Source organism: Callionymus lyra, chromosome 18 (assembly GCF_982586985.1).
Source record: "Callionymus lyra chromosome 18, fCalLyr1.hap1.1, whole genome shotgun sequence".
NCBI lineage: Eukaryota > Metazoa > Chordata > Actinopteri > Syngnathiformes > Callionymidae > Callionymus > Callionymus lyra.
This window is the reverse complement of record NC_141835.1, coordinates 23,302,102-23,319,159: the sequence shown is the minus strand read 5'-3', so window position 1 is coordinate 23,319,159 and position 17,058 is coordinate 23,302,102. Positions and strand designations below refer to the sequence as shown.

Here is a 17,058-nt window from a genome sequence, read left to right as displayed (position 1 = left end):
ATAGCTGATATAGATGTACTTTACTGTAAATTGATAAGCTGGCTTGTTATGTACATGCGTTTTTTAATGTATATGAACCACCCCCTAAAGTAATTAATAAGTAAGTAATTTTTATTTGTATAGCGCTTTTCCAGACCAGGGTCACAAAGCGCTTAAACAATCAAAACAATACTCAATAAAATATATACTTAAAAGGTCAAACACCGAGAACAACACAGGAGTTCCAGAAAATCAAGGAAAAGCCTGCACAAATAAAAATGTCATAAGATTAGGAGCAACAGCCTGGAAGGATTTCTCTCCTCTGGTCCTGAACCGTGTGCGAGGAACCATCAGTAGATTCTGATCCACAGACCTCAGAGCCAGAGCTGGTGTGTAAGGCTCGATCAGATCACTGATGTAAGGAGGAGCCTGACCATGAATAGATCTTAAAGTAAGAACCAGAATTTCAAAGATGATCCTGAAAGAAACTGGAAGCCAGTGAAGAGTCGGAGAAATGTAAGTTCTTCTACTTGAGCAGGTCAGATTCTCGCTGCACAGTTTTGTATTAACTACAGGCGAGACAGCTCTTTCTTGTTAAGACATGAAAACAAACTGTTGCAATAGTCAAGACGAGGGTTTTATGCCCATATACAAAACAGATTCATGGGAGTACAGAGTGGCCAAGCAGGTAGATGATGGCTGGCAAACAATACATTCAGAATGTTTCAGATTTTCCGAAGTAAATTTCTACTGGAGTGTAAAATTGATGCAGAATACTCCCTACAGCTTTTACAATGAAAAGAGAATATTTTAAACATAATTGCAGTTTTGACTGTCCTCCAATGGAAATAACTTTATAACTGCTATATTTTAATTAAATTCAAGACTTCAGCATCTCATCTCCAGCCTGATATAAACCCCGCAGAAGCAGACAATCTCTACTTCAAACTCATGCTTCAGTCTGATGGTTTTCCCCCTCTGCTCTTTTTCCCGCTTGAGTGTTGTGATGGCTGAATAAATATTGTCAGCCATAAGACATTCAAGTATGTTTAATGGGAATTTTAACAGGATGTAGTATGTGCGGATTTGTAACGACCATGCTTGAAATTAGCATCCTTGGCACATCATCTACAGGCTCCGGCGCTGCCGCACTAGAGGTGATCTGTGTTACCACGTGAGGGCAATGGTGTAATTGAAAAGTCTCACTTCAGACAACTTCATTTACCAGCACTGAAAAAAACATGATTTACTTCAGAAGTATATTTTGGTTATTAAAAATTAGTTTCAATGTATGTTAGTAGATTTTGTCTGGTGATTTTTATCATTTATGCCAGGTAAATTACTTATGGTTATGTGGTTATTGTGATTGATTTTGATACTCTTCACGTATATTTGAAAATAAATCAGTTCAATAAAGTAATACATATTTATTTATTTATTTAGGTATTACTGTTTAGTTGGGAAGCCCAACTGCTTCCAAATGACTGTATATTAAATAGTGTACTCACTGACAATACAATTTTGTTTTGTACATAAAATGATATATATATATATATATATATATATATATATATATATAATGATAGTAACATTACACAGTAATCCTGAGAATTATCTGTTCATCACAGGGCAATTTATCTATAATATATCATGATGCCTGTGTAACAGAAGAGGAACAAATATTCCACAGAAGACGAAAATTATTTGTATTTATTCAATACATTCACTCATTTTCTTTACCGCTTATTCCCTTATGGGGGTACAGGGGCCCTGGACAGGATGCTAGTCTGTCGCAGGGCACACAAAGACATACAACCATTCACACACACACACATTCATTCCTATGGACAAGTTCCCAATCAACTTCTGTATGTTTTTGGACTGTGGGAGGAAACTGAAATAAAAATTATAATTTCACATATACATAAGAAACAGTACCTTGAATATTTATAGAATGTTAACATAATGTGCAAAGATAATTGTATCCATTTGCTTTTGGAACCTTTCTTTCTTAACCTTACTTTAAGTAAGTAAGTAATTTATATTTTGATTTAATTGTTTTTTGGGACTCATCCTAAAACAGGATTTGATTTCCTTTTTCTTTGCTAGTTAAGGAGTTGCGGGGCTGGCATTTGTGTCATGGGAACAACAGGGAACAACATGATGACTAGAACCTTGGCACTCATTTTAAGAGGCAGGCAAAGGGCTAAAGTGGGACTCGGTCTAAAGTCAGATATATGTTCAGGGACATATGCATTTTGCACTGTTGGTGTTGACTGCATGGGCCATTTGAGTGTAACCAGTATTGACAATAATAAATAAGTTGTTACAATCCATTGGCCCACACTGGTTGCAGCAGCGGACACACAGACTACAACGATGGAAAAAGTGTGTGTGTGTGTTTTTATAGCACTGCAGATATTTTACTCATAGTCTAAATCCCATATATCACTCGCAGTGAACTGCCATCCCCTTGACAGATGTGCTGTAATTAGTCTTGTTAGTCAATCTTGAAGCCAATGATGAATGTAACACTTGCTGACTCGTGTCCTCTCAGCTAAAACATGTTAAAGTTCATCAGAGTTAATCACATCAACATGTTGGTTCATGAGCCGGATGTTCCCCTTTGCAGTACATCCACAACATCAAGCTGAATTCCCCTACCCCTTTCAACTAGTACAGTGATGGGCTACGAAGCCGCATTCGGCTATTTCAGACCACTTGTGTGGCTCACTGAGGTTTTTGAAAGTAATTATTGCTATAAATGTAGGTATGTAATTTAAATGTTTTGTAGTGTTTTTAATGATGCATGAAAAACGAGCATCTCTTTCTGTTACCTTTTATTTAACAAAACTTTTTAAGACATAACTTCACCCAATAGGGGCATAAGAACAACAACAATTATTTCAAAAAGATCATCTATTCTACTCCTTGCTCTCCCCAGATGTGCTCCCACCTCCCTCACCTTTCTAAGGTTACATCTCTTAAAGGAACAGTAACACGCACAACTCAGTACAGCATTTAACTTTAGTAGGGTTAAAAATGTAATTTCAATTATGCACAGACCTTTAAAATCAACACTTGGTAAATTTAAACTTGTTTCAGCCAAAATAGAAAAGAATATAAAGTTATATTTTCAGCAACAGCACAGTTGTTAACAAATAATTCTATTTTTAGTTTGCTTTTTAGTTGTATTTTGCATTTTTAAAATGTCACCATGCATTGAATTCCAGTTCAAGGCACATGTTAAACGTATAGTTAACCCTAAATTTCTTAGCATCATGTCACCTAAGGGTTGGGACTATTTTCAGAATAATCTGTCTCTTTTTGGAGTTATAGGCAGAACTGTATGTTCATTCGACGGTCGTGAACGGGGCTCAATTTTCTTTATCCAAAAAGACACTGGGCGACTCTTTTTGCAGTGAAACATGGAGCAACTTTCTGCTCAACTCCATGCACGTTGAGGTGCTTCCTCAAATGAGTTGTGTTGCCTAGCAATGATGACTTTTCTGCATGTATTGCATTGTGCACTATTTACATTAATCTTTCTAGAATGAAACCAAGCTTTTCACCTTATTGGTGGTTGACTCAATCACGTAAACATTACAGCAAATGATCTGCAACACTATCAAGTCTTGATCAAGGGGTTAACGTGCCTATGCAACACTTTTGCTTCAATACATGAATGTATGGTTATGCATAGATGTGTATGTCACACTATAAAGAAATATATTTCTGCAAGCTCCAAAGGGTTATCATTCAAAGACAGTGAGTCATGTCAATCCAAATGGGTTTTCTCAGCAGGTTCTTTTCTAATTATTAATGGATTCTCGGCTTCTTTTGTCACTACGTATGTGTGGGAAAGCTTTTTGGATTGACACAGTTACTATTGAATTTGCTGCAGTGAATCAAGATTGCTGCGTAATCACTCTCGGTTATGGAAGAGCTCGATATTTGGACACTGCAGCCTGTGTGTCTCTTAACAAACCATCTGCTTATATGGCTGATCATTCTAAAATGTCATCCTTCTCAAAAATGCATCAGAAACGACAATCAACGCCAAACGTTAATTAATAAATAGTGTTGACCGTAGGTAGAGACATTTGCCTAACTTTATATGCTCTGCAAACAAATGATCACATAATAAACCATAACATGCAATGCAGATGGCGAATCACCGTTAGAATCAGTCTGGAAATAAAAAAGGTTATTGAGGAGATCACAAGTAAACATTTCCTTTAGTGGATGCGCAGGCTATAGAGATATAACTAGCAACAGTAGGCTTGCATCACAGAGCTGGGCCTTCAGGCCTAACAAGACTCTCTAAAAATATAAATTACTTACTTAATTTTTTGTTGGCTTAAACACTACTGAGCCCTGATGTTTTTAGCTGCGCTGTGTTGGAACTGTGAAGAATACTTCAAGAGGTCCCTTAAATGTCCCTATGAAGGTCTCTGGGAGAATTCCTCTAAAAAGAAATTGCATGTACTGTAAAAATATGCTACAGAAGTAAACATGAACAGATATTGATTTCAATTTGCTGTTGATTGTTTAAATACACAACTGGGCAGGAAAGTACATGCTAGTGATCCCTATGGGCTGGTGTGCTGGAGGGAGGAGGCAACACACTGATATGATCAATACACTTTGTGGCACTTACTCTATTTAGCTTCAGGATATATGCTCTTCTAAAGCATTAAAGTCGAATTGATTTTCGCCCTCTCTTGGCTTTATTCCTGCTCTGTATCTGTATCAACATCAGTCCCTATGCACAGCATTTTCCAACTGTCAAATATGTTTTTCTATTCTCTCAGGCCATTTTTTTTTATCCACACAGATGTTGCTTCACAAAAAATATTTAGTGACTGTGAACATGTTGTTATTAAGACTCATAGTTTTACTTCAATAGTGCAGATAATACTGATTTTGGGACTCTATTGGCTCTGTCTTTAGCCCTGTGTCAATACTTTGGAGAAGAGGTAGAAAGCCATGAATGAATATTTTACGAACCAGGTAACACGTCACTAATTAAAATAACTTGGTGTTGTATCCTTCGGCCACATTAACCTGAAGACATCTATAGGCATTGATTTGGGAGCGTGATGCTTTTCTGCTCTTTTCAAAACACTTAACTCCTTAATTGTTTTTTCTCACTTTGCTTCCATTAAGATGGTGTCACACGACCCCTGGCCCACAAATAACCGGTCTATATCTCCTCTGTGTTTCTCCACCCAGATCTTTGCAGGTGTGTGGAGAAAATTCATCTTGCAGAACCGTACGATGCAAAAAAGCATGTTCGTCCTTCAAGTGTGAAGGTCTGTTGGCCTCTCTCTTCTGTAGCAATAAACTGTTAAAAAAGTGTGCGTCAATGAAACTTTCCTTTACATAACAACATAGTTCTTTTCTGATGCTTTACCTTCGATCTTTATGGTACAAACCTAAACCTTTAGTGACCACATACTGTAGAAGCAGGGGTTTGAAGCTAAAGCAGCCGAGGGGCAGAACACCCCTAGAACCGGTCAAGGAACATGGTTAAAGAAAGCAAATAATTGAAGAAAATGGAATTCAGGGAGTGATGTAGGTGAGGGCTAAAATAAAAGCAACTTTATTATGATTTGGCATTACTTTTAAACTGATCATAAACCGGTATGGCAGCAGAAGGAGCGCTTTTAAGCGTTCTTTTGTTATGTCATTTGATGGACACTTATGTAATAGATTGTCATTGTGTATGTAGGACTATATTGTCAAGCGTTAAATAACTTGGTGTTAAAGTGGAAACTTTATACCAGTTGGTTGCCTAATGGAAGATTCAATTTCAGGAATTGAGTAGGTGTCCGATTGCAGATTTTACGATGGTGGGAACTGTCATTTGATATTTCACCCATATGCAAAGAACAATTTTGGGTTGAGAACACACAGCGCCTCACAAGATGCAGGTTGCTGGTTCACTTCCTGGTCAAGAGGGAGGCAACTTGTGACCTTTTTTGTGGAGTACGTATGTTCTCCCCTTGTAAAAGAAAATGAATAAATTAATTTGTGTGTGCAAGGGGATTGCATCACAATTGTTGGTTCAGGACGTTTATTTCCTTTAATTTTAAAATAGACTTTTGATGATTTTTGGGTGTGTTTGGTCACATTTGCACCAGATCTACTTGTGTGTTGTTGTTTCCTTTTTTTTAAATTTACAGGATAAAAAAAAAAAAGATGTTCAAGTTCAAGTTCAAGTTCAATTATTATTATTATTTTTTTAATATACGATGCAAAACATGAAGACGGTTGAAAGGACATTAAATAAGACATTCAAGAAAATAAATAAATAAAAATAAATAATCAACAAAATGAAATAAATAATCAACAATGTGATAATATGTGTTATATTCCTGACATACAGATAAATCAATTTGGCATTACTTGGATGTATTCAATGAATGATACATTCTGTCAGCAGATCTTTTTGCTGCTATAAGATACATTTGGTTGTGCTAAAACTTGAGCATGCTTTATCCCAGTGTGCTCTTTTAGGGTGTTCTTTCTCGTACAGATCAAAGACAGGCCAATGCTGAGTTTTGCTGTTATGAATTAAACAAAAAAGGTGCTCGGAGCAATGCAATTACCTGAAAGACATGACCCAACACAGAAGCACCTACTCACAGAAAAAAAACCCTCCATTTTCAGATGGCAACATTGATGGCCAACAAAGAATCTCTAGAGCTTAAGGCTGAATCTCAACCTATACAATGGGCGATTAAACAGTCACAGGCCAAACAAAATGTGCTTTCAGGAAGCATGAGTCTGCTGATATTCCTTTTTTTTAGGCACTTTCTTTCTCAATTATCTCTGTGTGTGTGCCATCAAACAAATCCCTTTACCTCAACTTTAGTTTTACTTATATTTTAGACATCCATCATCTCTGTCTCTTATATTAAAGACAGACACCATATCAATCTTTGATTTTGAGCCTCAGTCAATCATCCAGATGTGCAACATAAAATGACATAGGGGACCCGATTTGGTCCCCGGGCCACAAGTTAAAGCTATCATGACAGCAGACTATGGCGCTTTGCTGGAACGTCTAATTGCGGTACATTGTTTTTGTTAAATGAATCATGGTCCATCAGACTACTGGTCTAAGAAGACAAGCTTTCCAAATAAGTTGGAAAAGGGGATTCTTCAGTGCTTTTGGGAAAATCATTTATCAGTTTCAGTGAGTTGCTGACATGTGGCAAGAAGGTCCACAAATATGAATAAGACACTAAGTACTACCAAGCAAGCATTCGAAAATGACCACACTGGAGAGCACATCTGTAATCGGGGAAGGCGCAATAATAAAAGAACTAGAAAAGGTTCCTGAACTGAGGAACAACCCTCCACGTGATAGGAAACATGCTGCCACTGTGTTTCTACACACACACTAAAAGGAGATGTGTAATTGGATTGCCCATTTATTAACAGAGCTAATGATTGATTATGATTTGAAGCGAGATTTATAAATTTAATAAAAGAAGCAAGATCGTTGGCTGCAATAGAGATTGTATAACTCCAGCACCTTAGATAGATAGATAGATAGATAGTTCCTTTATTGATCCCTCAGGAGAAGTCTCTGTCTGTTAAGAATAATAATGATCAATTCAATGGAAAGATGACATGTCCTTTCTATCAGTGTAACATTATATATTTATTTTTTAGATATGGACGTGTCAGCTGTTTCGTAACCGTCGAGATGTGGAACATTGATGCTGCATACATGCAATGAGCGCGTGCAAGGCCTCCTCGTGACCCGTGCGCCTTTAAGTGGCGCGTGCGGGTTTGAATTCGAGGGCGTGTACGAGCCGCGCACGTGTTCGTTCTTACGTCCGCGATAAAGCTTGGAGGGTTGTGCGCGTGCGCCTCCTCCGCCGAGCGCTCCCTGACGCCAGCAGCGCGAGGCTCATGCACCGTGTTCGACGCACCTGCACGAGTGGCACCAGATGGTCAGTAGCTGGACCTAAAACCCTTCTGGACCAAATTTGGGATTAAATACCACCTTATTTGGACTTTTAAAAGTGGATATCAATTGAATCCTTCTACAGGAGCTTTAAACTGAGGTTAGTAGTCATTTTTTTTCGGTTATGAATTTAACAGACAGCGACGATTTCATTCTGGACTCATGTGTTGTCATGTTTTTTTTAACCAGCGTATTTCTCTCGGTATATTTAATATTTCGATCTGATAAAAAAAAAGGGAAATTGTGTCGATGCTGGCCTCCAAATTGTAGCCTTTTGTTAAAAGCGCCCCCCAACCACGCTTGTTATATTAAAAAAAAACCTTCAATGTTTCACCAGCAACGCCGCAAAAGTCGGGTGACTTTTTGTAATTCTAGTTCTAGTTTATGTAAGGATGAATAATGGATGAGGCGCACGCCGGTGTCCAGTGTCCGCGCATTGTTCTCGACTGCGGGTTCATGTTAAGATGTCAAATGCTCCCCGTGCGCACTTCCAAAAGCTCTTTAAAATCTAGATGCTGTGGGCTTCGACCCGGCGTGGAACGCTGTGACCTTGTGTTTACACCGGTGGACACCGTGGACCAGCTGGAGAGAGGGAGGGGAGGCGCATTCCACCATTATACCCCCAATCTATAACACCCGCTGCAGTACTAATTCTGAGCGATAATAGAAAAACGGATGTGCGTTAGCATGGCGTTCTGGTTTGAAACATATTGCATTCAATATTCGGATGAAGTCCCAAAAGTTGACATTTTTACGAATGTGTTTTTTTTTTCTTTTTTTTATTTCACGTTAATTACAATGTCTCGGTTAAATGGCGTCTTCAGCAGAACCGAGGGTCCCATGCAGTACTATTCGTTCATCGTCAACCAACAAACGAAATATTTACTGGTTTTAATTTAAGCGCGCCGTGAATCTATTTATCTATTCTATTTAATCATTAAAAAATTAAATCCAAGAAATATTAGCACCTGGAATAAAAAGGCCTTACATATGGACAGCTGATCGCCCTCGGGCCTCTCCCTCACTCTCCTATTTTTCTTCCTACAACGTGGAAACTATAAGAAATATAGACATGTCTACGGTAAGATTTGACGAGTTAATAGGATTATATATTATACAGGAGGGGAATTCCTAATCTTCCATGTTTTTTTTCTCGTTCTCACGAACAATCTTGAGAATGGGCGTGACCCAGCGACGCGTCCGTTCTCTCTCTGCAAAATAGGCCCAAAATCACCTGAAAATGCTACCAATCACCGAGTTCAAGGAAAACAACACCTCGTTTTTAATTAATCTTCATATTGAACGTTTTTTTTATCACACACCTGTGCTGGCCTTATTATTCGATCACAATTGAAACGCAGTCAAGCATGAAATGACACAATTTAGACTCAAAAAAATGGGAAATGAAGCGCCACAACACTTCGATGCTTCTTGGTCTGTATATTTTGTTCGTTTGTCATTTTCATGATTCAAATCCTTTGTTGGCCTAATAACAACAAGAATGGCAACCTATTAATACGCGTTAAAAAAAACCAAAAAAAAAAAAAAAAAACCTCAAGGGCTCTCAAGGTAACTGCTCTCCGTGCAGGGAGGTGCCAAATATTCCGCAGGATTTGGGAGGAAAAAGACCAACATCGAAATATGTGTGTATTATGTATACCTCCTTAATTTGCGTTTTATATATACTCACTTCAACGAGTTTGTGATACATTTGACCGCGTCGCATTTTTAAATGAAGCATGTATTCCTTCTGTCGGTGTTCAATTACTCTGGGCGCGTTCGTGTGTGTATTTGTGTGCACGAATGCGTATTGTGTTGACATCATGTGTTTGCGTGTGCGTGGATGTCTAGGTTCTGGAGAGTGCGTGTACGTCTGTCTGTCACGGTCTGTCTGCGTGGTGTTTATTTGGACAAGAGTTCAAATGTATGTGTTTGAATAATATGTTCATATCGTTGGGTTTTTGTTTAAATTGTGATATTTTATATTATATTGTAGTGCATGTCAGCACGTGTGTCAGTAGTCAACGTAAATATGCTAAACTATCTGTTTTGGTTGTAGTAGTATTTCCTGGGCATCATGGATATCCATGTGTTTTTGCTTCTTGTATGTTAAAAGTATTACGATTTGCGATGTTGTAGAATGTTAATGTGATACAAAGTGTGATGTTACTGTATTATTTCTGTGCGTGCGTGGTTTTGGTGGGATCTTGGTTACTCTCTAACTGGGTGATGTAATGCCGTGAAGGGGGCTGCAGCAAAAGCACATAGAGAAGGCGTGTCATGATGCCCACGCTACAGCTCCCCTCAACCCTCTGAATTCCCTCTATCGCCTGATAATCTACACACAGAAAAATAAAATCATGCGTAGAAATCATTAAAATGGCAATGAATAAAATTGAAGGTTGCCAGTAAATGTTTTTCCACAGTATTTACAATCGTTGCCAATTAAATATACTGAAAATGAAAAAAGCAATAAGTAACATTACAATAAACTAGGACTGCATATTCTTTTTTTTTAATGCTTAGTCGATCAAGGAAAGATACCATGTTCTTTAGTCACCCAACACACCAATAGCAAATAATTAATAACTACTGTTATTAAAAGAATAATTAGTATGGACGTTTAATGTGAGTCTCTGACTGCACTTATATAATATATATATATGGATAATTTGCATTTATTTTAATACTTTATTTTTGACTGAATGTCTTGACTGTCCATCTGTGGTGGATATAACACCCCCACCTATTGTCGTCAATTATTATAAAACATGTGGTTTTCATGTTATTAACAGAGCAATCGTATCATATCCATTTGTGTCTACTGTAATTAAACTGGGATGTTTCATATGGTTCAGCTCTTCCTGGGTTTTTTGTTTTTTAAGGTGAAAGGCATTAAGTATATTCTAACACACTAATAAACGTCAATGGCAGTTTTGTAAATACAAATGAATGTATTTTTGTCTAAATGTACTGTATGTATTACACATTATTATTATTAATATTCTTTATTTTGTTGAAAATAAATACAATATATATTTTAAAGACATTGCAGCATGTATTGTGTTTCTAAAGCAGCTAAATATTAATGACATCTAAGTCATTTTTGTTTCTGAAATGATTATAAGTTGTTTCACCAGAAAAGAATAGCGTTGTGGCTGTTTAATGAAAAATACATGTATGCAACATGATGAGTGAGATGATGGAAGGACTGTTCATAAGACCTGGAGTAGTAGTGGATGAGGTTGAACATCCCTCCCTTCACTCTCTGTCACCCATTTATCTCCCTTCTCACTGCCTTAAGCTGCCACTCCTTCATCCATGCAGTCGCCCCAGTTCACTGTCTTGAACAAATCTTTTTTGGGGGTGTATTATTGTGACAGCCAAATTACCTCGGAATCCGTAATTCGCAGCCATGATTGAAATTGGGTCTGTCGTTTAGAGATACCATCCAATGAGATGTGGACGACATTTTGTCTCCGCAGTGCTGCCTGTGTGTGTTTCTGAGAGATAAGTGTGCAATTGAGGCACCTGCTGAAACATTAACTGGCAAGTGGCCTCCATTTAAACACAGGGACCTACTGCTGCTGCCTTTTATTTGCGCTGCGCACGTGCACGCATGCACACACACAATAATATCGTCTAGAGTGCCGCAGCCTTTTGTCGGCGTGTGTGTATCTGGACTCGTCCCTGTGGTGTTCGTGAAAAGGGCCTTTCACAGAGAACAATGATGCATGCCGTTTAGCCTTTTAACCCTTGACGTCCTCGATAGTCCAACAAAAGACACGTCTAAACACACACGCACACGCACACACACACACACGCACAGACACGCACACACCACGGAAAATTATGCTGCATATTTCACACACTGAGCGTGTTGCACTGTCAAAGCCCTCTGCTTTTGTTCAGGGACGTGTGTGAAATCTGATATACGGCCTCAAGCAATGTCACTGGTGAGTCCAACATGATTCTGTCAGTGTTCAGGAAGCACCTGGGTGTGTGTGTTTGTCGCACCAGCTCTGTCTGACCCTTTATTTGCCAGGCTTTTTTCTTCACCTCAGCTAGTTCTGGTTGCGCAGAGACATGTCAGATGTCCAACAATAAATAAACACTGCCTAATTGAATGATTTTTAAGAAGTTCTTTTTGGATACGTGTTTGATGCTGAGCATTGTTTGGTTGAAATGAATGATTTTATGAAATCTTGAGAAACACTGATTTTGTTTCTTTGTAACTCACAGGCACCAGGGACGTCTCTGCTGCAGTGTGATAACACTGCCCATTGCCCCCGGATGCTGGATTGTGTTCCACTGAATACAGAAATGTGGGTTGATTGGAGGTTAGTCATTGGTTTTCCTGGATACCACTATAATATTTTTTTTAAATAATGAATATTGGGTGAAAACTAAACTAAAGCTCAATGTTGTGATGTTGACATATAAATTCAGATTTTAACTCAACAACAAATAACAAACAAACAGAAAGAGTGTACTATTGTTAGCTATTAGTGTAGCCTATCCAAAAATAAATGAATGCACATTTTCAAACTGCAGAAGAAATGTGATTGGGTGAAGAAAAACTACGACCATTGGGCGTGGGTTCAAACTTGTGTAGTGTTTACTGAAAGTTAAACGATGGTGGTATTGTTTTGATAATTATGATACGAACTGACTTAAATATTCATGAAGACGAAGGTCAAAGAGGGTGGGACCTGTATGTAAACAATGACAGGAGAAATGATGACGACCATATGATGTAATTTTTTGCTAAAACGTCTGTAGGGAACAATGATTTCCAGCAATTATTTCTTTGTCTTTTACAAAGAGTAAAAGACAAAAGTGGAACAAACGTCAAGCAGGTAAGTTATATCATGAGGGACAGTGCCATTAGTCTAGATTACATATTGGAGTGTGCCAAGGATGCCTTCTCTCTCCCATTATCTTCCATCTTTATCTGGGCGTATCATGAAGGTACGTACCGTCAGCATAGGAGGCAGACCAATGACAAACCTCCGTTTTGCGGATGACATTTACGGGCTAGCTGGAGATGAAGAAAAACAGGCCACCCTAGTTGAAAGGCTGGACATCATCTCCAAAGCCCAAAGAATGGGAACTCATGCAGATAAAACTAAAATAATTACCAACAACAACAGAGGGGCATCCTCTCAGGGATCAAAATCAATGGACAGGCACTGGACACCGTCCAGCTTCAAATATCTCGGAGCAATTGTGTCCGATGAAGGATCCAAGCAGGAAGTCTGTGCCAGAATTGCTCAAACAAGTCGCTCTGGCAAAACTCTAGCCTATATGTAAAGACAAAAACATGTTGGCATCAAAGGTGAGACTGCTGCGATCACTGGTTATCTCGATCTTTCTGTATACTTGTGAAACCCGGACCCTACCGGTTGATGCTACAGACGTCTCATGGGAATCTCCTACACAACGTGTCACCAACGAGGAAGTCCCCAATCACCCAAGCCATCGGCCCACATGATGACCTGCTTACCATTGTTATCAAGCGGAAACTGAGGTGGTACGGACACATCACCAGATCCACAGGCCCTTCAGGGGTTATGGGAGAGACATAGACATGTTGTAAGATGAGACAGGAGGAGTTTTGTTCAGCATTCTGGAAAAATATGTCTGTGCAGATTCTCAATCATCCAGGTCATGGTTGATCAGATGGTTCCAAAGCCAGGGCTTTGTAGAGTTTTGGAAATACGTTCGTAATTTAGTATAATAATAATATAAACAATATAATAACCTGTTTATTACACCAGTCACTGTGTTTGTAACCAATTATTCCTCATGGATGAGGACCATCTGAAAATAGCACATTTAAATAAAGTGAGTTAGTCCATCAAAGTGCAGTGACGTGCAGTGAGGTTCATGGTTGGTGAGGCCCTGCCTCCTTTAGTATATAAACCCAAAAGAGTGGCTTATTCAATTGGCTACTGGTTATTTCATCAGCATTTTTCACACACACATGAAGTTTAAAAAATATATGATTTAAATAATAATTTCTCAAAAAGTCTAAATTGAGTTGTTGTTGATATTTTGTGGGATGTAAGTCTACATCCTCTACATCTATGGCAGTCATCGATTGTGGATAGATATTGATTTATAGCTTCATAAACCTGTAATCTTTGACATTAACATAAGAGTCATAGCTGAAATATTATGTTTTAATTATAAATGTATTATTATATTTAATGATCTGAGACTTTATATTGGCTGAAAATCTAAATCCGTTTTAAACAGTCAATGGATGTAGAAAAAGACGAATGAACTAATAAATAATTTAAAAAGTATTAGCAAACGTGTAACTAAACAGAACATAGTATTACTGTGATAGTAAAGGATAACAAGGAACATGCAGAAGATTAAATGCTCTTAATTTAAAAGCAGAGCGACGATTTCCTCCTTTTAAATGGTGTTTGGGGAATTAAAGTAACATTTAGCGAGAACTCTCCAGATTTAAGTTTGGCTCAAGATTGAAGAATCCCGAGGGCTCTTTGCCACACAAACTTCTGTTACTTTGTTGTAAAAGTCCACCTTATTTCCTTTAGTTTTAAAAGTCTCTTCACCTCAATGGAGTGACGTAGTTTGGCTCATTAGTGTGTGCCTCATGCTTTGCCTTTTCACCGCGGCTGTATTTCCGATCAGCAAAACTAAATAAGACCCTTACAAACATTAAACTTTAATGGTTAAAGACATTAGCCAGACTGTGGAAAACCAAGTTAAATAAACGTATGTGTGAGCATTATATTGGCGATATTCAGAGTTCGGCAACCGGCTCGCGTCAATTGCATGTATCAACGAGGTTTGTGATGGAGTGAGCATTGATTGGTGAGGCTCTGCCTCAACGTACTGTGTTAGGTTTCCTCATTTGGTCCATGTAGAGACTCGGAAAAGAAGTCATTAAACATGCAGTAATGAATCCAGTCTTGTTGTTAAAACACGAGTTCTCAAAGTTTAGTTTGAAAACAAATATCTTCCCATTGATGCATTCCATCTTCCTTGGTTGAGTCTGAGCAGAGACGAGCATTCTTGCAAAACAGAACAAAGGCTGTGTGATCCAGCCTGCTATGTTATGTTATGTTAGCAGCTAACTGTAAGCAGCCGAGGCGGCACAACCATTATACATGGGTGTGATCGGACCTTTTTGGAGGGGGATTATCCCCAATTCTGACGTCAGAATAGGCTCCCCGGTCATATTCTCGTTTCTGCAAGATTTCAGACGGGGGAGAACTTTATTAAGTAATAACTTCAAAACAGAGCAACATCATCACGAATGACCAACTGTATGTTGGAGAGGAAGACTTCAACATTTACAACATTGACAACATTTGAATAAGTCAGGAGAGGTTTTCACGTTAGGTGCCCTTTAAAGATAAAAAAAAAAGCAGTTACATCAAAGGAACATCTTTTTTTAAATGATTTTTAAGTACACACTCACCATTGGGCCGGACAAAAATTAAATGTCCTCCTTCTTAAGTATTCCTGTTGAATATTTATTGAAAAATATTGTTGGGGTCGCTGAAGCAGAATTCATCATTTAATTATTTGTTTCACAGTTATCAGGGGAGGATATGCACTTGTAATCAGAATCAGATGCATTTTTATTGGCAAATTAATTCTGTAAATATGAATATTTATCTAGGCTTTATTGACCTTTTCTAAATTAGGAAATGTTTATTCTTTTATTATCATATTTTATTTAGTCAATCTATCACATAATGGCAGTTTTATAATGATTCAAAGTGTATACATCCACATCTCAGTAAGAGTAAGCTTTACACTCGACAATGATTAAAAAGTTTGATTAATTCGTTTTTTTTGTTTTAGTAGATTGCAAGAACATCTGGAATATGATAATTGAATATTCCTGTGTTGGATTGTTTGATGGTTGTATGGAAACTAATAGACTTTCTTTGCCCTCTTCCCATTTCCTCTGCAGTGATGAAACATAGAGAGGCGGCTTGTCAACTACGTCTACCACTGGACAAAATGAAGGAAGACATGCCATTTGCCCTGAGAACCAGAGGAACCATGTTTGTAATGATGGAAGTCTTCTGTTTTTGAAGTGTAAAAACAAATAAGCCAGTCTTTCATCCAGAGAAGGAAAGCACTGCCCCACAGCACTTGGATGATTTTCTAATGTGATTTACGACTGTTAACAATCCATGACTGTTCTCCAAAAACTCCCCATGTCCCTTTGAAAAATCATATTTTTTATAAGAAATTATAAGAGTACATTTACAGTGAACAGTGGTGGACATACTTTTTGATTCATATATTTTTGCCACAATGGATCTTTTTATCTTTTCTATCCAGCTGCAGATATTCCTCAGCGCATGTATGGGACTTGAGTTTTTGGGCATGCCGGGCCAGTGGGCTCGCTACCTCCGCTGGGACGCCAGCATTCGTGGTGATCTTAGTTTCCAGTTCAAGACCGATGCCTCTGAGGCCATGCTGCTGTACTTTGACGATAGCGGCTACTGTGACTTCCTGCAATTAGCAGTGGTTGGGGGTCGTTTGCAGCTGCGCTTCAGCATCGACTGTGCTGAGACTACTGTGGTGTCCGACAGGCGGGTGGATGATGGTGGCTGGCACTCTGCCGCTCTGAGCAGGTATAACTTGCACACTGTATTGGCGTTGGACGGCCAAGCTCGAGGAGATCAGGTGAGGCCCCAGCGTCAATTCATGAAAATAGTTAGCGACCTGTTCCTGGGCGGCGTTCCTCTGGACATTCGCAGCGGAGCACTCACGCTGCCCACCGTGCGGAACATGCAGCCTTTCCGGGGCTCAATCACAGACCTCAAGTATGGCTCCAATAAGCCACAATTCCTAGGAAGCTTCAAAGTACAGCTTGAGTCTGAGGGCTGGTGCACCGACAACCAATGTGAGAATGGTGGCGTGTGCGTGGTGGTAGATGGAGAACCTATCTGCGACTGCTCCAAGACTGAATACAAGGGACGCCTCTGCAATGAAGGTAACAAAGATTCAATGATGTTAGTGAAACAGTTAAAAACTAAAATGCAGATGATGTGCTTATTGAGAAACCAGTGCCAAATAATTGTGTTCAAGCCTTT

General features: G+C 38.7%; 1 protein-coding gene across 3 annotated transcripts in view; it reads left to right on the top strand.

Annotated features, from left to right (window-relative positions):
* The first annotated feature begins 7,924 nt into the window (after positions 1 to 7,924).
* The window catches only part of nrxn3a (neurexin 3a), a 73,957-nt gene continuing 64,823 nt past the window's right edge, over positions 7,925 to 17,058 (top strand). For 2 of the 3 annotated variants that reach the window (XM_087780077.1, XM_087780075.1), the window contains exons 1-3: positions 7,926 to 8,063; positions 12,206 to 12,303; positions 15,924 to 16,958. In XM_087780077.1, coding sequence (XP_087636203.1) covers positions 16,274 to 16,958 — 685 coding nt within the window. In that variant the 5' untranslated portion in view covers positions 7,926 to 8,063; positions 12,206 to 12,303; positions 15,924 to 16,273. Of the gene's footprint in view, positions 8,064 to 12,205; positions 12,304 to 15,923; positions 16,959 to 17,058 lie in introns of all 3 variants that reach the window. The other variant, XM_087780076.1, reaches the window with a different exon arrangement.